The sequence below is a fragment of the Vanessa atalanta genome, chromosome 30, assembly GCF_905147765.1.
Source record: "Vanessa atalanta chromosome 30, ilVanAtal1.2, whole genome shotgun sequence".
Classification (NCBI taxonomy): domain Eukaryota; kingdom Metazoa; phylum Arthropoda; class Insecta; order Lepidoptera; family Nymphalidae; genus Vanessa; species Vanessa atalanta.
In genome coordinates, this window is record NC_061900.1 from 3,097,099 (window position 1) to 3,119,655 (window position 22,557).

The 22,557-nt window shown below is 39.2% G+C and overlaps 2 protein-coding genes across 4 annotated transcripts; both read left to right on the top strand.

Annotated features, from left to right (window-relative positions):
- The first annotated feature begins 538 nt into the window (after nucleotides 1-538).
- Nucleotides 539-10,167, top strand: LOC125075230 (zinc finger protein 436-like). 2 transcript variants are annotated; one of them, XM_047686922.1, is made up of 12 exons: nucleotides 539-1,089; nucleotides 1,242-1,500; nucleotides 4,143-4,249; nucleotides 4,539-4,694; nucleotides 4,933-5,049; nucleotides 5,177-5,641; nucleotides 8,266-8,471; nucleotides 8,586-8,693; nucleotides 8,779-8,982; nucleotides 9,072-9,183; nucleotides 9,527-9,631; nucleotides 9,971-10,167. In XM_047686922.1, the coding sequence occupies exons 1-12, from the start codon at nucleotides 898-900 to the stop codon at nucleotides 10,097-10,099; spliced, it is 2,160 nt and encodes a 719-aa protein (XP_047542878.1). In that variant the 5' UTR covers nucleotides 539-897; the 3' UTR covers nucleotides 10,100-10,167. The 2 variants fall into 2 exon arrangements, with proteins under 2 accessions (XP_047542878.1, XP_047542879.1); XM_047686923.1 differs by lacking the exons at nucleotides 9,072-9,183; nucleotides 9,527-9,631.
- Nucleotides 10,168-10,955: 788 nt separating this feature from the next.
- On the top strand, nucleotides 10,956-20,683 carry LOC125075231 (zinc finger and BTB domain-containing protein 24-like). Of its 2 annotated transcripts, XM_047686925.1 has the most exons (11): nucleotides 10,956-11,064; nucleotides 11,783-11,937; nucleotides 12,181-12,394; nucleotides 12,848-12,954; nucleotides 13,511-13,666; nucleotides 13,937-14,053; nucleotides 14,703-15,167; nucleotides 18,479-18,684; nucleotides 18,823-18,930; nucleotides 19,283-19,486; nucleotides 20,488-20,683. In XM_047686925.1, the coding sequence occupies exons 3-11, from the start codon at nucleotides 12,181-12,183 to the stop codon at nucleotides 20,594-20,596; spliced, it is 1,686 nt and encodes a 561-aa protein (XP_047542881.1). In that variant the 5' UTR covers nucleotides 10,956-11,064; nucleotides 11,783-11,937; the 3' UTR covers nucleotides 20,597-20,683. The 2 variants fall into 2 exon arrangements, with proteins under 2 accessions (XP_047542881.1, XP_047542880.1); XM_047686924.1 differs by lacking the exon at nucleotides 10,956-11,064 and having other exon boundaries at nucleotides 11,702-11,937.
- The last annotated feature ends 1,874 nt before the right edge of the window (nucleotides 20,684-22,557 follow it).

Consider the following 22,557-nt stretch of genomic DNA (forward strand, 5'->3'; position numbering starts at 1 on the left):
TTGTTACTGAAGTACCCATCTACCCAGATCAATTACAAAATAAATGACCAACCTATTTCCTTGATAAAATCAAGTGTGTCTCGCAACATATGAACGGAAGCCATATAGCTAAACCTAATACATCTGGAGTCACAAGTTCTGCTAAACGAACATATTCGGTTATATTTGAAGAAAAATCTGTTAGTGAACTGTCACTTATACCTTATTCTGCCAATAGCTTACCCGAGGAATTTAAACCAGAAGAACAAAAGTTAAATTACCTAGACACTTTATCTGCAATTAAGAAATTTAGCAGACTGTAACCAGGAATAGCAAAGGAACTTTATTTTTTGGTAGATATAAAGAAGCATGCAATTTATTTTTCTTTTGTATGAACAGAACAATAAATTTTATTGTGTTTGACAAAAATATGACTTAACAGAATGTTTTTGTATATGACTGATGCTTTTGGGTTATCACTTTCACAAAGTAGTGAAATATTTCTACCTTAGTTACCGCTGATAAGCAAGGCGCTGTCTCCTATTATGTAATTTTTTAGTTCTGAGACAATAAAACAATGTTACTTGAAAATTTAAATTAAGAAGTCAACAATAGCTTTGATTTGGTCTGAATATAAGAAAGCGAAACCAAAATGCCTAATAAGCATGATGACACGTTTTGAAAAACTATCCTATAATGTTCGAAAACATACATTATTTACAATCAATACCATATTTTTGGTTTCAGTTAAGTTTTAGTAGGAAAAGAGGACATTTTAGTTTTTAGATTTAAAATTCGCACCAAAACGCAAGCCAGTGTCATGGCGTCGCTGGTGACGTCACGGTTGAGTAGTGTAAAACGTCAACACAGTTTTTTGTTTAAGCTCAATAAACAATTTAATAATTTGCGATTCTGAATATGAATTCGAAAGTGTACAGATGGTGTGCGGTCCCGCAGTGTGAGAACACTTCAATAAAAACCCCAAACAAGTTATTTGTGTTCGTTCCGCAAAAGAAAAACATACGAGACAAGTGGCTTAGACTTGCAAGGCGAGATACAACAGCGATATTGCCTAGCACTCACCTTTATTTCTGTGAAGATCATTTTGACGTAAGTATTTATTAAATTTACATTAAAAATTCTCAAAAGTACATATTATGACTTTTTTAAGATCTAAATTTAATATAGAAATAATTTATTTGAAGTTAGCTGTTTACGTTACACTACTGTTGTCGTAATATGTATTATTATTATAATTTCAGATGCCAAATGATATGGAGAACTATATGGAATATCATTTGATGGGATCAGTGTCGCAGATCCGCATGAAACCCGGTTGTATGCCCACAAGATATCATTGCCAACCAGATAGAAGAAAAAGAACATCTGATGGTCCAGACCGATTATATATTCTTAAAAAACAAAGAAAAACTTTGATCAAAGAGTGTGAAAAAGATTTAGAAGAAAGAACTGTTGCTACAAAACAGGTGGAACTTGGAGAAACTTCACCTGGAAGATCAGGTATGTGGTACATGTCATTATTTTGTAAACAATTTGATCTCTTACTGTTAAAATATACATACAAATAACTAATAGTTTTTGTATTAGTAAGATAGTGTATAATAGTGTAACTATTTTTTTTTAATTCTTCTACAGTTTCACAAACTTATGTTGATCACATTCTACAAGAAGAGGCACATAAGACAACAGACAAAGCGATTCAAGTACATATGACATTTAAGTTCAGAAGTAAAGCGAAGCGAACTCAAATGAATGCTGTAAACCACATGACATCACTTTTGAAACCTTTTCACCAATCTGTCTCCACATCACCATTTAAAATGAAAAGATGCATTACTGCTAAACCTTCAACATCCACCTTACCTTCTAGAAACTTGTTAATAATTGAGCAACCCGATAGTGATATTTCTTATACACCATCAATAATATCACAACAAGCTAAATGTACATCGGATTGCAGCGAACTAATTGAAGAAGACAAAATACAGGAAGCATCAAAAGTTCTGGAGTGTACATTTCTTAAAATAATGAACAATCCCCTTTCTTACATTGGACTACCTAAAAGTAGTTACTACTTAATAGAATTAATTGAAGAAGCATTAGGTATTCCTGCTAGCCATATTCTTATGTGTTTAAGAAAAATAAGATTGAATAATCCATTCGGAGAACTTGGTGATGATTTTTGTATGACACCAACGTGTGCTAGCAAAATATTTCTAAAAAATATACCATTAATAGCTAGTGTTATGCGACCTTTTATTGTGACATTAGATAATAATTTAATAAAAAAATGCTTACCTATGGGTTTTAGACACAAATACCATGATGTAAGTTGTATCATAGACTGCCTAGAAATAGAAGTGCAAAAGCCTTCAAGAGCTATAAATCAAGCTCTGTCATGGTCAGAGTACAAAAAAACTAACACCATCAAGTATCTTGTGTCCTGTACCCCAAATGGTTTAGTGAATTATATTTCACCAGGTTATGGAGGAAGGATAACGGATACATGTTTGGTAGAATCGTGTGATTTTATAGAATATTTGCAACCAGGCATGTGTGTCATGGCTGACAGAGGATTCAAACATGTTGAACAATATTTAATGAAGAAGGGTGTTCAGTTAGTACGGCCTCCAAGTGTAACAACAGGGACTAAACTATCAAGAAAAGAGGCAAGGGAAACAAAACAAATTGCCAGCCTGAGAATACATGTGGAGAGAGTAATTCAACGTTTACATGAATATAACTTCCTAAAGCCACATGCTTGTGTAAACCTTAATTTGGTTAAAGTGCTTGATGATGTCATCACTATTTGCTGCGGTTTAATAAACCTACAGGACTCATTAAATAAATAAAACTGATTTTCTCTCAAATATTGTATTTTATTTACACAAAGCTTATTCAGTGCTTTGGTATAACAATGGATAAACATTATTTTTCCATGATGAAACTATAACATTTAGAAAATTTGATAAAAAAATTTCATCATATGACCCTTATTATTTTAACATTTAAATTTGCACTGTAGTTGCAATCAGCTACACAGTTTTTTTTCAGTCTATTTAGGTACATCTGTAGCTGCATTAGCACATAATATTTCTGGGTTGGTTTGTCATCAATTAAATTTTTTTTTAATTTTTTTGCACTCATAGGACACTTAATTTCTATAACACTGTCCTCACAGATCCCATCAGGTGATCCTGATATCATAGGATAGTTTTTTGACAGCATTAAACCACACTTGGATTTTTTTTCCTAGTTTATCACTCACAGTCTTTCTAACTTTATCCTCTAAAAGTCTACCTCACTAGCACTGTTGGCCTTTGTAAATCATTGTTCCATAATTCGTGTTATTACACTTATGATTTAGAAATAATTAAAAACTCTGAATCAAAATTGAATCGTAAATAAAACCGGAGAACTTAGCACAGCAGTTTGTTTACTCGCAGTGACTCGTACCACAGAATACACTTGTACTCAAAGGTGACGTCATTCGCTTTGATTGGTGTTTAACATAATATGGCGAACATCCTAAATTCGTAGTTTTATTTTATCGAAATAATTATCAATCCTGATCTTAGTGCAACGATAAATAGGTGTTTAGTATTCCATAATACAAGTTTCATTAAATAAATGCATTTGTTTATTGATTTTCAATTACTGTCATCATGCCTGTTAAATATTTAGTGGTTCGTACACCTGATGGACTGACTAGTTTTGTGTGTACTGGTTTATAGTATATTAGTGATGTAAATTTAGTTGAATATTGTAAGTTTTTGGTTATGTTAGAAGCTAAAACTTGTATTTTAGTAGACGAAGAGATAAAATATATTGAACTTTATTTCAAACAAAGACTCACTTTACTTATTAATTTAATTTTACTTTTATGAGGTCTCCGAGTGTTCGTAGTGGTTTATTTATAGCCTATGTGTTATTCTGATGTATGAACTATATTATTGTAAAGTTTCATTAATATCCATTCATGTTTTTTTTGCAAACGAACCTTTGCCTGTTCTGTAATATTAAGGATTTTATTTTTTAAAGACCTTGTGTCGGTTCTGTGTTCCATGTTTTATATATTGACTGAAGTTACCGGCATCTGTTTCTTTAAACAATTATCACTAAACAAAAATTTTTTTTTTCAGATTTTCACAATAGTCAAGTTTTAGAATACAGGATAAAATTGGAAGAGGAAATTTGTGGTGATGCCCCGGAGAAAAATGAACCGTTATTTCAAGTGGACGTAGACATGGTAGGGATATTAAGATTTATAGCCCTTTAATACAATAGCCTAGATATATGCTTTTATGTTCAAACGTGAACGGATATATTCAGTCACATTCGAATAAACAACACTCAAAATATCACAACTATAAGCAGGCATATTATAGATATAAGCGAAATTATAATTTGAATATGTTTTTATCTGGTCTTCTTATGAAGACGGTCACTAGGCAGCATTGTCGATTAACCTTTGCCTAAATAGGGGGTCTACAGAAGAAAGAATGGGCGGGAAAATTTCTAGCTGATCCTCATTTCAGGAACGCGAAAGCGAGCCGTTCATCAAAGATGAAATCAAAATGGAGGAGGATCACCCGCAATGCCACATTTGTCTCAGCGTCGGTCGGAAGATGTTTCCGATACGCAAATACGAAGAAATCTATAAGAGGTTACTGTACGACGAATATCAGGACCACGTGAGTGGACTTACTTTTTCTGTAATTGTATCTCAACAGTCTTGTCATCCGCGCCCTTGGTTCATCTATGATTTGGATTATTTTAAGGTTATTTTAATGGGATGGGTGCGGGCGTGCGTGTGTGCGTGCGTCCGTGCGTGTGTGTGTCTGTGTGTTTGTATTTGTGTTATCATTACTTTATAAAGATTTTATTATACTTGATTAGTTTTGATTTAATATTGAACATAACTTCTTACAGGGTGATGTTACATTCGACACGACGCTCGTCTGTTGGGAGTGTAACGCGTTGCTGCGGAACGTCGAACAGTTTCAGAATAGAATCAGACAGGCTAACGAGATGCTGCAGATGCAACAAGTTTGTAAATCTATATACTTCATCAATCACCATCATCAAGACGATCAGTTAAAATTATAAGTCGTAATACAAAGTAAAGTATAAATCATGAAACAATTATAACTTAACTGATTTATATTGATTTTAGAATATAGTCTCGCTATCCAGTTTGACGACAGTTGTGTTCAGTGACTCGCATCCAAACGGTATATACTTGTCAGAGGAAAATACACGACACCAGATGAACAGCGAGAACGATGACCAAATCAAAGATCACGGCGGCACGTCTGACAAAGAGTCTAAAGGTGAAGACGAACCACTAGAAGAACTAACAAACGAAGAAGAAGAAATACCTAAAGAGAAAACGGTCGATAGGAACAAATGGGCAAAGAGACGTGTGCTTGTAAACAGAGAACCTAAGTTCAGAATGATTGAAGATTTTAATGAAATGTTCAAGAAGGTTTCGTTCAGTATTAAGATATTGCAAGAGGTTTTAGAAGAACGCAGGAAACAGGAGTGTTATACGAATAGCGAGTTCAGATGTTCGTCGTGTATACAAAGATTTGATAATAGAGAAGCTTTGATGGAACACAACATTCAGTATCACGATAAGGTGAGAATTAAACTACATTCTGATGTTTATTTTTTATTATTATTATATAGGGGCCAAACGAGCAGGAGACTCACTTGATGGAAAGTGATTACTACCGCCCATGGACATCTGCAACACCAGGGGGGTTGCAGGTGCGTTGCCGGCCTTTAAGGAATAAGTACGCTCTTTTCTTGAAGGTTCCCAAGTCGTATCGGTATATAGTAAGTATATCGGAAAAACCGCCGGCGAAAGCTGGTTCCACAGAGTGATTGTGCGAGGCAGAAAATGTCTTAAAAATCGCGCTGTTGTGGATTTTCGGACATCTAGGTGGTGTGGGTGATATTTAGTATTTTGACGAGATGTCCGAAGGTGAAATTCAGCTGCCGGGATTAATCCAAACAATTCTCGGAACATCCCCCGTGGAAAATTCAGTTGAAGATGCAAATTGATCCAACATCTCTTCGCAAAGCCAAAGGATCAAGCAGATCAAAAATGGCTTGATCGTCGATAATTGGAGCTGCTCTACGTTGGATACGGTCAAATGGAAGGAGCTGGTACAGGGGAGCACCCGCCCAGAGGTGAGAGCAGTACTCCATGCGAGGCCGAATTTGCGCCTTGTGTAGTCTTAGGCGATAGGCCGACTTGAAATACTGCCTTGCCTTACTGAGCACACCGAGCTTTTTTGATGCCAATTTGGCTTTGCCTTCCAATTGACCGCGGAACTGAATGAGGCTCGAAATATCAACGCCAAGTATTCCGATACTACTGATGCTGTAGCGGCTAGCGGAATGTTCTCAAATCGTGGAGATACGACGAATGGTGTTTTTTTTGGCGGTTAACGCGCAAACTTGCGTCTTTTTGGGGTTGAATTGGACTAGGTTTAGCCAACCCCAGTTCGAGACTTTGTTTAACGAAGACTCGATTACAGACACAAGTTTGTTCCGGTTTTCTTCGACATTTTCCCGAGAAATATTAGCACGGCCGGTGTATGAGGTGTCTACGCTACTGTCATCTGCATAGCAGTGAATGTTCCTGATTTGCAACAAGTCATTGATATGCAGAAGAAACAGAGTGGGTGATAGAACGCAGCCTTGTGGAACACCAGCATTGACGAATTTTTGGTCGGAGCATGCACCGTCGACAACGATCTTGATGCTCCGATCTGCCAAAAAGCTGGTACCCAATTACATAATATCCCAGGAAGCCCATAGGAAGGAAGCTTCGAAAGAAGCGCTTTGTGCCACACGCGATCGAAGGCCTACGTTATGTCCAGACTGGCTGCTAATGCCTCCCCCTTCCTCTCAACTGCTTCCGTCCATTTATGAGTAAGGTAAATTAGATGATCACCGGCTGAGCGCCCCCGACGGAAACCGTACTAGCGGTCACTAATCAGCTGGTACTCCTCTAGAACCGCAGGAGCTGGCAGTTTACAATGGACTCCATTACCTTGGAGAACAAGGTGGTGATGGCTATAGGCCTATAATTGGACGAGTCTGAGCAGTTACCCATTTTAGGAATCGGATGCACAAAAGCAGTCTTCCAGGAAATCGGGACGACGCCTTATGCGTAGGACTGCCGGAAAAGACGCGGTAAGACCGGTGCCAACTCGGGACCACGTGTCCGTAGCACGATTGGAGGGATGCCATCGGGTCCACTCGACTTATGAATGTCCAAGGAAGTACTTTACGAACCGCACTTTGCCGAAATTTAACCTCCGGCATCGTGGTATCACATCGCGGGATTGTTGGTGGTGACTTTCCTTGGTCATCCAGAGCCGAATTCGACGCCAAGAGAGAGCCTAAAAGATCAGCTTTCTCCTTCGTGGTATGGGTCAATAACTCACCGTCCTCGTGCAGAGATTGAAAGGAAGGCTGACAGAAATTCCCTAAAACAGCCTTAGCGCTCGCCAATTCTACCAATGTATTTCGTCTTCGTCTTTGCAATCACGTTTTTGAAGGAAAGAAGGACCGCATCCCATCCCAATCTGCTGACTTGTAGTGCCATTCGCGGCGGCAGCCTACGAAACGAGGTCGTGAGTACCGCGTAACCGGCACTGTACTCCAAACGAGATGGGAAGTCAGCAGAAGTGTTGGACACAGGGAAGATGTATGATCCTCCACGTTTGGTATTAGCGTTGGCGAGGTGACCAGTTGTGTCAAATCATATGCTAAAGCGAAGTCGAGAACAGATCTACCCGCTTCATCGGTAATGCGTGATCCAAGCCATTCGGCATGGTGGGCATTAAAATCGCCAAGAATTTGCGGATGGGATCTGCTGCAGCCCGAAATCTGTAGCCATTTGGACGTGCTCGACCAGTCGGTCGGTTTCGGCATTACCGCTATGGGATCTATAAAGGCACGCGTAGATTCGCGGATTGTCGTCGCAATCTACACGCAGCCGGATAATCGATAGGTCCTGCCCTTCAAGGCTGTCGAGAGCAGATATCATCTCTGACGTAAACGCACACCCCAGCTCGTGGTACAAAGGAATGTTCCAATTTATACCCGGGGTAGTAAAGAAAATTCGTATCGGCAGAAGAGGATATCTGGGTCTCGGTAAGAAAGAGCAAGGCCGGCTTCGCCGTTCGACAGCGACATGAGCTCCAAACCCCTTCATAATATAGTACGAGTACATTTGTGTTTCAGAGCGTCGGCATGTACGTTTGCGACATTTGCCGATCGAGGTTCACCGACGTACAGACTCTGTCGTCACATCTGTTCAGCCATTACTACATGTTTTACTGCAAGCTGTGTGACTACAAGTGCTACAGCGAGGACGAAACGAGAAGCCATGCGCGTGCGCAGCACGGGAGTAAGGCGATGGAGTGTCTCAAGTGTAACGGACTGTTCAGGTCAGTGTTCCCTTACAGGTGATACTGAGTGATGCGGTTTGGCAGTGGAATATCTAATGAGTAGGTGGATGGTACTCAAGATAGCTCGAAATTGAACAACATTCTCTGTTCTAGCGCTCGTCGTGAGTTCTACAAACATTACAGAGACGTCCACGAGACGCACATCTGTGACTATTGTGGGCTAAGATACAAGTTGAAGGACAGTCTCATTACCCATATAAGGTGATTGTTTTTTTTTTTTTTTAAAAGGATTTCTTTAATCGTATTAAGTTTTAAGGCATAAATTAAAAACTCGTCAATATTTCAGGAAAAAACACTCAACACGAGAGTGCAATATCTGTAAGAAGACATTCTCCCGTTACAACAGCCTGTGGCTACACAACAAAGTGCACCACGGACCGCCATCGGCGACGGCTTACTGCGTCGAGTGCGATGCCGAATACGCCGACACGTATCGCTACAAGTGGCACTTGGCGAACAGTGTTAGACACAGGCCGAGGGAGGCTGTGAGGTGAGACGCGTCATACGAGACTTATTGTATAGTAATATAACATTATACTCCATTGATGTCATATGAAGTATTATTTTATCTGGTTTCAGAGTTCCTTGTCCCGGCTGCGATAAAGAATTTTCAAAGAAAATCTACATGAAGAACCACTACGATCTCGTCCACCTGAAGCTTACCAAGTTCAAATGTGACGCGTGTCAAAAGGTGAGTCGCTGTTGTTGTCTCTTTCCTGAGATCAAGTTGATAACTGCAAGGATGTGTGCGCTAACACAGGTCCACACTCATGATCCGATGGAAAGACGACTCTGACTCGACCGGAATGAGTTCAGACGCAAGAGAAAGAAGCTCCACGTGCATTCCGAGGCACATGCGCTTAAACATTGATATCTCCAAAACTCCAGGCTTCTTGAGAATTTCTTGACAGAAAAGCTCGGAACTTTTATTGGTCCAGCCCAGAACGTCATGCCTCTAAAGTCACGGCCCATGACGCAGTGCACGTATAATATTACCACTATTAAAAATTATTTAAAAGTGTTTTTTTGTCCAGTATTTTGGAAGAAACGCCGATCTTGCAAAACATCGTCGACGAGTCCACGAAGGTGTCCAACCGCCCAAAAACAAGATCTGTCATATTTGTGGACGGGGATTTACCGTGAGTGTTGCCACTTTTGAAATTCCCTCCCTTTATTAAGTCTATCGTCACTTTCGTGCTAACCCTATTTTTCCAATTATTTATTTTATTAAAACTATTTTAAAATTATTTTTCTTAATGAAAAAAAAAATTACAGTGCAGTAATTATTTGTTATCTAAAGATACAGTTCTGCTATTGTTCCTTTCCAAATGCGTATTAAAACTAGAACCAAAGTGTACTTAAGTATGCAGCTTGTAAGCTGTTCCCAATTTTACACCGAGTCCCTTTTCTGGTAAGACTCTCAAGGCCACTGAACTCATCAGCGTTTCCAAGACTCACGAAGTTGCATTGCGTTTCAGACCAACAAGATCCTCGCCAACCACACGCGCACGCACACGCAGCGTCAGCTCGTGTGCGCACATTGTCCCGCACGCTTCGCGCACAAACGCGTGCTGGCGTCGCACATGAGGGCGATGCATCCCAGCTGAACTATACGTTAAACAGTTTCGTTTACTGAAGAATGATTTTTGTTCAATCGACGGCTTGGATAATAAATAATGAATTTTGAATTCGTTTTCTTTTTTTCTGCTAGGGTATCATCATCCCTAGATAAGCCTTTTTTATTTTAAACGCGCTAGTATTAACAGATATATTAATTTGACCGCTAGCAATACTTGCCATTATTTTGGTCTGGTTTGAAGTCAGTGTAACTACAGGCATAAGGGACATAACGTCTTAGTTCCTACGGTTGGTGGCGAATTGGCGATTTAGAGAATGTTTAATATTCACTACAGCTTTCGTGTCTTCAGCGATGGTAACCATTTATTATCAGAAAGCCCAAAAGTTTAATATTTGATAAAATAATTACGTTTAGTAAGTTTTTTTTCTCTCACAAACAATAGGATTCAGTTTTTTTTGACGTTTTTTTACTTCTAATGCCCAACTGAAAATCTACTAAGCCCACATACATAAAACAAACTACAATACGTAACGCGTGTCAATGAAGACTTATTTAAATAATAACACGAGTTTGTGGGTAATTAAATTTAACTAAAAGCTGTTGGTGAAACTAAATGATTTATTCCAATATACCAAGTCGCTAAATCGATCAGAGGTCCAGAGTCTTAGCTTGAGCCGCTGATATCTTGTTCGTCGTATCGCAGTATTCACTGTTGCTAAAGTAAACTAGCCGCAGTCCACTTGGTAGGGAACACTTTGGATTTTATTGGGTGGGCTTTACAATGTGTTCCCCGTACAAGAAAAAATAATATTTTTATATTTTCGAATGGCAACATTGCAATCGGTTGTCATAGGTTTGGAACTTGGAAGTACAAACGGATTCTAAAATTTTTCTTTGAAGCAATCTGACATACCGCCGCCGAACACACTATTTTATAACGCTGTTCGAGATCGAGAACGTCGAGAACATTCTCGAACCATGTAGAAACATAATGTGCGTAACTATTAACAATAAAAAATATTACCTCCACGTGTTCTAAATATATAAACTTGACGTAATACGAAATAGTTCCTACATACTATAACTACATTCAGTATATATTAGAAATTAATAAGTCTCTCTTAGTTTTCTCGTCTTATTTTGATTATTTTTTGAATACTTACTGCCCTAACCGGCTTCACATCAGTACTATGAGAGTCTATACATATAAACCTTCTTCTTGAACTGCTTTGTTTATTGGTGTAAACCGCATAATTTAAAAAAATTAACCGTACAAACAGAACTGACTGTTTTATACTTTGTAGATATTATTAATATATAAAAATATTAATTACCTTAGTTATACCTTTTGCTAAAGCATTTGTACAGGCGAAATCGATTTTATTTTATTTCAAACAATGACAATATGGTATCTGACTGGTCTTTCAAATCCATTTTATATTATTTAGTAGAGGTTGAGCGACCCAGTAAAAGTTGTTCTTATTTTATTCTGGTACTTATTTGCTGAAAAATAACAAATTGAATCAATATTTACATAGCGCGCCAAAACGATACTTTGACTATATGTCGATGCAATGGGGTCGCTGACGTCACTTGCCTGTATAGTATATATTGTGACATTTATCATTGACATACATTTGATGAAAACGAAGAACGACATTTTTCATTGATTTATTTAACAAAATGAGTTACAAATGGTGTGCCGTTCCAGAATGTACAAATACGTCGTTAAAAACTCCGGAAAAATTATTTGTAAGTGTACCAAAGAATGTCGAAGTGCGCCGAAAGTGGTTGCAACTTGCTCGGAGGGATCCCAATGACATATCGAGTAGTTCAAATATTTTCTTCTGTGAAGACCATTTCGATGTGAGTAAACATAATGTTTGTATATTTTAATAATTAATTACATTCAGAATGTCAACAATTTGGTGTTGATTTGAGGTTATGATACCTCTTATGTTTTTAACAAAATGTCTCTTCCAGCTCAGTATCGAATAACGAATATTTCCGCTGCTTTCCGTCATATTAGTTAAAAATTGCAGCTACAGTCTTAAGATTTCAATAAGCATTACACTAAAAGCTCCCGACTTACTCGTTTGTTTGTTATAGATGGAAAAGGACATGGCAAATTACTATCAGTACAAAATGGGTTTCAGCCTGAAAATAATTTTGAAAGAAAAAGTTTTGCCTTCTAAATTTCATTGCCATTCAGATCCTTACCAATCCACATTTATCAAACGGCAAAGAATGGAAGTTGTTCGACAACCTATAATAACCAATGATGAGCCTACTGCTCCTACTGTAGTTGAAGCTTGTACAGAAGGTATGAAAACTTAGGTTCTAAATTGTATTGAAATATTTCTACACTTTCAGAGCTTTACCCCATTTAACTAAGACAGTAATATCGCAGTTTTTGGATATTGTTAGAACCTAAGCTTGTATTTTAGCAGACAGAGGGTTCAAACATGTTGAACTTTATTTTAAACAATGACATTTACTTTGATGAGGCTGGTTTAATTATTTATACCTTATTTGTTACTTTAAAGTATAATCTGTACTATCTTTAAAGTTTCATTAAAATCCATTCAGTAGTTTTTGTGTGAAAGAGTAACAAACATACAAACATTTAAACTTTTGCTGTTATTATAATATTAAAGATTTTATTGTTACAAAGACCTTGTGTTGGTGCCATGTTTCATATCTCTGTCTCAAGCTATCCTCTGGGCTCGGCTGTTTCTTTAAACAATTATCACTAAACCAAACCTTTTATTTTCAGATTTTGATAATAATCAAGTTTTAGAATACAAGATAAAATTGGAAGAGGAGTTTTGCTATGAATCCCTGGAGACAAATGAACCGTTACTTGATGTGAATGTAGATATGGTAAGGATATAAGATTTATCAGAGAGAGGGGTTCATGAAGCCTAGAAATATTGTTTTATGTTCAAACAGGAATGGATGTATTCAGTAACATTCCAAAAAAGTTATAAGGAAGCATACATATATAAATATAAGGAAAAGTATAACTTGAATGTGTTGTATAAAGGGCAATATTTAATTATCATAGTTATCTTTTTATTTTATTTATTTAATTGATTTTGAAAAAATCACTTAATATTTGTCTCGACTGACAATTTCATACTTTTTAAGCCACAAAAATAATGCACAATACTGACAAAATTAAAAAGTTTAAAGACTTAATTTAGGGTAATTAAATTTGGCATAGCGGTAAAGCCATACAGTTTGCAGTGTTTGCAATGTGTGGTACAGCAGAGCTATTAGCACAACGCATGGAATACGTAAATCTAATGTTCGTTAATCTTTCCATCTCCTGCCATTGTAATGTACTGTAGACATACATCATTATATGTTAGTTAATAGGAAAACATAACTGAACATAGATGTCTTCATCAATAATTCGAGATGATCCTCGTTTCAGAAACGCGAAAGCGAGTTGCACATCAAAGATGAAATAAAAATGGAGGAGGATCACCCGCAATGCCAAATTTGTCTCAGTGTCGGTCGGAAGATGTTTCCGATAAGCAAATACGAAAACACCTATAAGAGGTTACTGTACGACGAATATCAGGACCACGTGAGCGGACTTACTTTATTTGTAATTGTATCTCTACAGTCGTGTCATCCGCGCCCTTGGCTCATTTATGATTTGGATAATTTTAAGGTTATTTTAATGGGATACGTGCGTGCGTGCGTGCGTGCGTGCGTGCGTGCGTGCGTGCGTGCGTGCGTGCGTGCGTGCGTGTGCGTGTCTGTGTGTTTGTATTTGTGTTATTATTACTTTATAAAGATTTTATTTATTATACTTGATTGGTTTTGATTTAATATTGAACATAACTTCTTACAGGGTGATGTTACATTCGACACGACGCTCGTCTGTTGGGAGTGTAACGCGTTGCTGCGGAACGTCGGACAGTTTCAGAATAGAATCAGACAGGCTAACGAGATGCTGCAGATGCAACAAGTTTGTTTGTTAATCTATTTTTTTTCTATTAAACTTCATTTTGTTTTCATTTAACATGTGTACTAGTTTCCGCCTGTGGATTTTACCCCCCAAAAAGGGGGGGGGGGCTTACTGTATCTTAGATGTCTGGTGGCCTATGTGATTTCTATACCCCTGACAATCTATATGCTGATCAAGATGTTCAGTTGAATCGATAAGTCACGACTTATGCAAATGATAAGTAAATAAATAATTATAACTTACTAAATTTATATTGTTTAATGTTGTCTTATTTTTTCGCGATTATTACACATTGAAATAAAACTAGTTTTTAACGGATTTAATCGCGTATATTAATTTTTTTTTTTTTTTAATTTTTTTTTTTTTTTAACATCCCGACGTTTCGAGCACTTTGCAGTGTTCGTGGTCACGGGCAGACTAAGGTGACATTTGTCTGTTCGAATTAAAAAGAAACATTACAACTACCGCCAACGATTTCTTAATTGGTATCTTGAGTAGCGTTCCGGTTGCACGCAGAAGGCACTAACTGTATCTTTACGAACACTGCAAAGTGCTCGAAACGTCGGGATGTTAAAAAAAAAAAAAAAATTAATATACGCGATTAAATCCGTTAAAAACTAGTTTTATTTCAATTTATATTGTTTTTTAGAATATAGTCTCGCTATCCACTTTGACGACGGTTGTGTTCAGTGACTCGAATCCAAACGGTATATACTTGTCAGAGGAAAATACACGACACCAGATGAACAGCGAGAACGATGACCAAATCAAAGATCACGGAGGCACGTCTGACAAAGATTCTATAGGTGAAGACGAACCACTGGAAGAACTAACAAACGAAGAAGAAGAAATACCTAAAGAGAAAACGGTCGATAGGAACAAATGGGCGAAGAGACGCGTACTTGTAAACAGAGAACCTAAGTTCAGAATGATTGAACATTTCAATGAAATGTTCAAGAAGGCTTCGTTCAGTATCAAGATATTGCAAGAGGTTTTAGAAGAACGCAGGATACAGGAGTGTTATACGGGAAGCGAGTTCAGATGTTCGTCGTGTATACAAAGATTTGATAATAGAGAAGCTTTGATGGAACACAACATTCAGTATCACGATAAGGTGAGAATTAAACTACACTCTGATTTGGTGAAGTCGATTTCAATGGCAAGAGGAGTTAAGATCTATAAACAACTTTGACCTTGAACTGTTGTGACGTCATTGGTTGAAATGTAAATTATCTATAGTGTTCGTTGTGTTGATCCGACCTTTGGAAGTCTTTAAAAGTTTGTAGTGGTTAATATAACAAATTGATTAGCAAATCTTATAGAATATGTAACTCTAATTTTTGTTTATCTTAACTCTTGCTGCCATTGAAATGTATCAAAGAAATGTCGGAACTTCCATAATTGTTTTGGTTCCGTATGACGTTATTAATAAGTGTGTTGTAACATAAGGGCCATTCCTTAAAAATTGGCATATTTGATTATTATGAAACAAAAAAAATTAAATATAATATATACTACTTGGGATGTAAGGGGGCGCAAACTACACCTTAGCACCCCAAGCTAACCTCACCTGCCCGTGGTGCATCCGGTCAGCAAACGAGGCTCTGGCGACCGAATGATGGCGGTATAACCATCAAAAAATAGGCGTAGCTAAATACCACAGGCCGGTGACGGCCAGCAGCGTTACCTGTGCGAGAAGTTGCGTCCTGCGATAGCCAACCCGCCTGCCCAGCGTGGCGATTATGGGCAACACCTCTAAATGCTGAACAAAAGTTAGCCACGGCCCCACGTTCCCGGCGGTCCCGCTATTCCTCGTCATGTTGGCTGCGATGGTAACGGCGGGACGGGGGAGCCAAAAATCACCGGGCTACGGGAGGCCACCAAAACCGACTGACCCTGGCAACGTACAACAGACGCACGCTAAGGCTTGACTCGCATCTAGCGCAACTCGGGAAACTTAAGTGGCACATATTAGGGTCATTATTAGGTGAAGTCCGTAGAGAGGGAGAGGACACCGTAACCCTCGTATCGGGCCACCTAATGTACTTTCGAGAGAGAGACCATCAATCCCAAGGTGGCGTTGGGTTTCTGGTTAATAAGCTGACAACGTTGTGGAAATTTCCAGTTTGTCGAACAGGGTAGCGTACCTCATTGTAAAGCTCACCGAGAGGTACAGCCTCAAAGTGGTGTAAGCGTACGCACCGACCTCGACACTCGGACGATGAAGTGGAGGAAATGTTCGATGACATATTGAGCGCCCTCCACTTCACCACGAAAACCCACTACAACGATGTCATGGAGGAATTCAACGCTAAAGTGGGAGTACAGAATTGTAGCGAATCGGTAGTAGGACCCGATGGATTTGGAAGCAGAAATGGTTCCAAATCCATGGGCAAATTCTTGTCAACTTCTTCGAACGGGAGGGGCACTTCTTGATGAACAAGAAGCAGCGCTAAAGACGTGGACGCATTAAAGCCCCGACAATATGACCAAAAATGAGATTGGCTTCATCATGACGGACAAGAGGCACTCATTCAGAGACGTCTCAGTACTCAACAGGTTCAATACCGGGAGTGATCACCGGCTTGTCCGAGGCCCTCTGAATATCAATTTTAAGGCCGAGCGCGTCCGTCTGATGAAGTCTACACTCCGACCATCCCTGTCCCAAACCATTGCGGGATCTGAAACGTTCCAGTCAAACCTGGAGAACCGATTCGCTGCCGTGAAAACCACAACAGACGTAAACCAGAACCTCAAAAATGTAGTGAGAGTTCTCAGGGAAGAAGGCACGAGATTTTGTAGCATGCAGCGTAAGGGCAGAAAGTCCAAACTTTCGGAAGAGACTTTAGGGATAATTAAAAGAAACGACGTGAAAACCCACCTGTCACTTCGTCCGAGAAACGGCAACTAAACCAAGATATCAGCAAGCGCGTACGACACGACCTCCGGTGCTCCAATACTCTTACGATTGAAAGAGCCATTGAGCAGAATCGGGGGTCTAACGTGTTCGAACAATCTCTTGGAAGGAGCAACCTGACGAAGTTGACCCCAGCAAGTGGAGAAGTTGTTACTCCCAAGCCGGCAGTTCTTTCGGAAGTAGAGGACTTCTACGGCCGGTTATACGCATTGCATGCATCGAGATCAGATTCCGGTCATCAGGTTGAGACCTGATCTCGAAAATGAGGACCCTAGAGCTACATTAATACGCCATTTCACCGAAGACCTGCCAGAAGTCAGTATTGGCGAAATCGAGATTGCTCTTAAACAGCTCAAAAATGGAAAAGCTTCTGGAGAGGATGGCATTACAACAGAGCTATTGAAAGCAGGAGGTAAACCGGTACTGAGAGAGCTTTTTAACTCTGTCTTCTTCGAAGGGAGAACTCCGGACGCGTGGAGTAGGATTGTGGTCGTCGTGTTCTTCAAAAAGGGAGACAAGACCCTGTTAAAGAACTATCGACCCATATCCCTATTGAGCCACGTCTATATATATATCCACATCCATTCTCAAAACCTTTCTCACAACTTTCGTTGTCTTTCAGTCATCCCTTTTGTAGCCCAACACTCTGATCCATATAGAACAGAAGGCCTGACCATGGTCTTATAGATCTTCCCCTTAAGTTCCCGTAACCTGCCGCGATTTCATCCACACTGTGTTAATCCTGTGCTCCACTGTTCGATCTATCTCGCCATCGCCTTGAATGAGTGAACCGAGATACCGGAAGTCGGAGCAGATTGAAAGGGCCACGCCATCAAGCGCTACGGCTTCAGGATTGAAGAGACCGCCGAAATCGCAGAACATGTATTCGGTCTTCGTTCTACTGATTTTCAAGCCAATATTCGCCAGATTCTGTTGCCAATTTTCCAATCTGCTCTAGATCTCAAGTCCATCTTCACCAACCAGTACACTGTCGTCGGCAAAAAGCATGCACCAGGGTGCCTCATCCTGTATGTCCGCCGTTAAAGCATCCACAAACAGCAGGAAGAGGTAAGGACTTAGAGCCTACCCTTGGTGCAATCTTACAGCCACACTGAACTGGCCGGTGTTGCCGGCAGACGATCGGATCGGAGCACTTCTGTACTTCTCGCACAATTAGCGGAGTGCAAAGATAGCGTCCATTGTCCCTCGACCTGACATAAACCCAAACAGATTTTTGTAATTTCCCTCTCTTCTCGCAATTTTCTCTCTACCTTCTCCTATACTTTCATAGTATTTGACTTGAGCTTAATCTCTCTATAGTTGTTGCAATCCTGTACATCGAATTTATTTTTGAAGGTGGGCACTAGCGAACTATATACTACATAAATATCAGTGTATATAATGCGCCTCATGCTCGATAATTCTGCAACACCTATCCTTAAACCCGCAGCCCAGCGACAAGAGCTCCAAACCTCTTCGATAACATTGCGAGTACATTTGTGTTCCAGAGCGTCGGCATGCACGTTTGCGACATTTGCCGATCGAGGTTCGCCGACGTACAGACTCTGTCGTCGCATCTGTTCAGCCATTACTACGTGTTCTACTGCAAGCTGTGTGACTACAAGTGCTACAGCGAGGACGACACGAGAAGCCATGCGCGTGCGCAGCACGGGAGTAAGGCGATGGAGTGTCTCAAGTGTAACGGACTGTTCAGGTCAGTTTTCCCTTGTGTGGCGCGCGGAACAGGTGATACTGAGTGTTGCTGTTCGGCGGTGGAATATCTGGCAGGCACTCAGGTGGATGAGAGAGAGTGCACGGAGCCCTAGATATTAAATAACATTATCTGTTCTAGCACTCGACGTGAGTTCTACAAACATTATAGAGACTTCCACGAGACGTACATCTGTGACTACTGTGGGCTAAGATACAAGTTGAAGGACAGTCTCATCATCCATATAAGGTGATGGCATTTTTTATTTATATTCTAAACTTTCGATAACACGATTGAGATACACGTCACTAAGAGTGTAGGGGGAGGGAGGAGACGAGGACGACCAAAGAAGACATGGATGGAATGTGTGAAGATATGAGAGAGATGGATGTGAACGATCGGATGAAGTTTAATAGGGAATGAAAGGGAAAGACATGCCGCGCCCGACCCAGAAGAAGAAGATAACACGAAGACATAACGTTTCGGCAACACTGAAGATTACAGGCTATATAAATTTCAACCAATAATGTCACGCCAATCGAGGACTTCGTTAATCGGAATAAGAATTAAGGCATAAATTAAAAACTCGTCAATATTTCAGGAAAAAACACTCAACACGAGAGTGCAATATCTGTAAGAAGACATTCTCCCGTTACAACAGCCTGTGGCTACACAACAAAGTGCACCACGGACCGCCATCGGCGACGGCTTACTGCGTCGAGTGCGATGCCGAATACGCCGACACGTATCGCTACAAGTGGCACTTGGCGAACAGTGTTAGACACAGGCCGAGGGAGGCTGTGAGGTGAGACGCGTCATACGAGACTTATTGTATAGTAATAATTATGTTACTTGGTGTTAGGGCTTCGTGTAAGCCTGCCTGGGTACGTACCAGCCAAGCACCAGATATTCTTCCGTATCATAGGTGAGTGAGCCAGTGTAACTATAGGTACAAGAAGCATAACATCTTAGATCCCAATATTGGTGGCGCATTGGTGTATTGGAAGGTAAGGACCACTTACTATCAGGTGGGCTATTTGCCCGTCCTATTACTTAATAAAAAAAAAACGTGCGTGCTTACGTGCGTGAGTCAGTGCGACTTCTGTGACCAAACCTCTTCCCAATTGGAAAAGGCGTTCACTCAACAGTACGAAGGTGTATCATCAAGTTTATAATAAATGAATTAATTTGAAAATCGAACACCTATAAAAATAGTCTGCAAATGTCCTAACACTAGGCCAAAGCTTTCTCTCATCTTAGGGAAAAGGCTTAGAGCTTATTCCACTGTGCTGTTCTAAAACGGGTCGGTTGGTATATAAGGCAGATTTTTCACATTTTTTAGATTCACAAGATCATCGTCGACGAGTCCACGAAGGTGTCCAACCGCCCAAAAATAAGATATGTCATATTTGTAGATGGGGCTTTACCGTCAGTGTTGCCATTTGTACTTTTTTATTACTTCCCTCCCTTTAGGTAATTATAATTTTCGTGCTTACCCTACCAAACCCAATTAAAGAGTTTCAAAAACTTTTTTATATTTACTTAACTATTTACTTTATTTCAATAAGACTAATATCAAATCATGTTAAAATCAATAAATTCTACACAATATTTAAATATATATTTGCGAAAATAAAGTTCTGCTTTTGTTCCTTTCCAAACACATCTCAAAGGTTACTACGGCAAACTTAAATCGGGCCTACAAGCTGTTCCCAATTTTACACCGAGTCCCTTTTCTGGTAAGACTCTCAAGGTCACTGGACTCATCAGCGTTTCCAAGACTCACGAAGTTGCATTGCGTTTCAGACCAACAAGATCCTCGCCAACCACACGCGCACGCACACGCAGCGTCAGCTCGCGTGCGCACATTGTCCCGCACGCTTCGCGCACAAACGCGTGCTGGCGTCGCACATGAGGGCGATGCATTCCAGCTGAACTATACGTTTAACAGTTTTGTTTACTGAAGAATGATTTTTGTTCAATCGTCAGTTAAATAATAAATAATGACCTCTGTAAAACTTTTCTTTTTTTTCTGGGAGGATAATAACATATTCTATGTTTACAATCTCTATTAACATACTAATAATTTGGATGGAAGGTCTTTGTGCAAGGCTTTCTGAGTAGGGATCACCCACTCATATTCTACTGCCAAACAGCAGTTCTTGGTGTTGTGTCTGGTATGAAGTTAGTGAGCCAGTGTAACTACAGGGATAATCATTTTAAAACTACAGGAATGATACTCTCATATTAAATGTTTGGAAATAATCACATATTGACAAAAAAAACGATCCCCTGAGTTTCTTTCGCCGGTTCATCTCAAGTCAGAGTATTTTCTTTTCCGAACCGGTGGTAGTGTTTAATTTGACTATTAATAATTTAGTGTAAAGCTTCTTTATTGCCTAAAATAATTAGATTTTATTTGATTTGATTCCCGAGGAAGGTTTAGGCGTATAATTCATTATGGTATTGAGTTAGTTGGCTCATATTATTGTTAAAGTTGTAACAAAAAAATATACCGAGATCTTTATATTATGACGGTTAACAAGGACCATTATTCTCTGCGCTGTGCTTGTATGGGTAGTTAGTATCATATAAATATACCGTGTTAAATATCTTAGGTATATTTTTTACAAACATTAAAATACATACCTGTATTTAATAATTTTATTTTAATATTTTTAATTTAAATTAAGTTTTGTACGTAGTACTCATTTATATTGATTATCGATAAGTTTTAGCGTGTAACAGTTAGTCGTGCGTGTAAAGGGATAAATATCTCAGAAGATACCATGGTTTAAAAATAAATTCCAAAAAAATAATGATCACATACATACATAATCTCTGTTACCTCTTCACGCTTAAACCGCTGAACCTATTTTGATAAAATTTCGTATGGAGATAGTTTGAGTCCCGGGGAAGGACACTGGCTACTTAATTCACCCCTAGAGGGGATAAAATAGGGGGTGATGGTATAAAATTAACATATCGATTATAAGACCCAGTATTTTCTATTATCCATTCTCTTACTGATAACAGCACGATGTACCTAAAACAGCTCCTCAATGTTCATAGACATTGTAAAAAAAAAACATTTCTTCGCAAACGAAGTCGCGGACGAAACGTTTTGTCGTTAACTGCTAAAAAACACGTCTAAGACTATACAAGGCGCAAATTCGGCCTTACATGCAGTACTGCTCTAACCTCTGAGCATGTGCTCCCCAGTACCAGCTCTTTCTAATTGACCGTATTTAACGTAGAGCGGCTCGAATTATCGACGATCAAGCCCTTTCCGATCTGCTCGATCCTTTGGTTTTGCGTAGAGATTTTGGATCGCTCTGCATCTTCTACAGATTTTTCACAGACATCTCGTCAAAATTCCAAATATCACACGCACCATCTAGATGTCCGAAATTCCACAACTGTGTGAGTTTTAAGACATTTTCTGCCTCGCACAACCACTCTGTGGAACGGCGGTTTTTCCGAACCGATACGACTTGGGAACCATCAAGAAAAGAGCGTAGTCCTTCCTTAAAGGCCGGTACCGCACCTGCAAGCCCCCCGGTGTTGCAGATATCCAAGTCAAGTATGGCAGTGTAAATAATTTGTTAATAGAAAAATTATACATATTTTAGCGTTATCGCTACTTAATAATAGGGCATTTAACAACTTTATAGTTTTCAAATGCCCTATTATAGAAAATACATGAAACTATACTTATAAAAGTACTTTCTTGAGGTATTACACATATTTTAGCTATTCTTCTAAATTGATTGCTTAACTTGATTAAATAATTATAATTCCTAAGCCACTCTTATATATCAATGATATTTAAAAATCTAAATGAAATTAAAAAATGAAAGAATTTGTTAATAAGTT

Bases quoted from the DNA above. Each gene is read 5' to 3' on its own strand.
- LOC125075230 (XM_047686922.1), top strand. From the start codon at position 898: ATGAATTCGAAAGTGTACAGATGGTGTGCGGTCCCGCAGTGTGAGAAC. The intron at 4,695-4,932 runs GTGAGTGGACTT...AACTTCTTACAG, and splicing joins ACGACGAATATCAGGACCAC to GGTGATGTTACATTCGACAC. The intron at 8,983-9,071 runs GTGAGACGCGTC...ATCTGGTTTCAG, and splicing joins AGGCCGAGGGAGGCTGTGAG to AGTTCCTTGTCCCGGCTGCG.
- LOC125075231 (XM_047686924.1), top strand. From the start codon at position 11,755: ATGAGTTACAAATGGTGTGCCGTTCCAGAATGTACAAATACGTCGTTA. The intron at 13,667-13,936 runs GTGAGCGGACTT...AACTTCTTACAG, and splicing joins ACGACGAATATCAGGACCAC to GGTGATGTTACATTCGACAC. The intron at 14,054-14,702 runs GTTTGTTTGTTA...ATTGTTTTTTAG, and splicing joins AGATGCTGCAGATGCAACAA to AATATAGTCTCGCTATCCAC.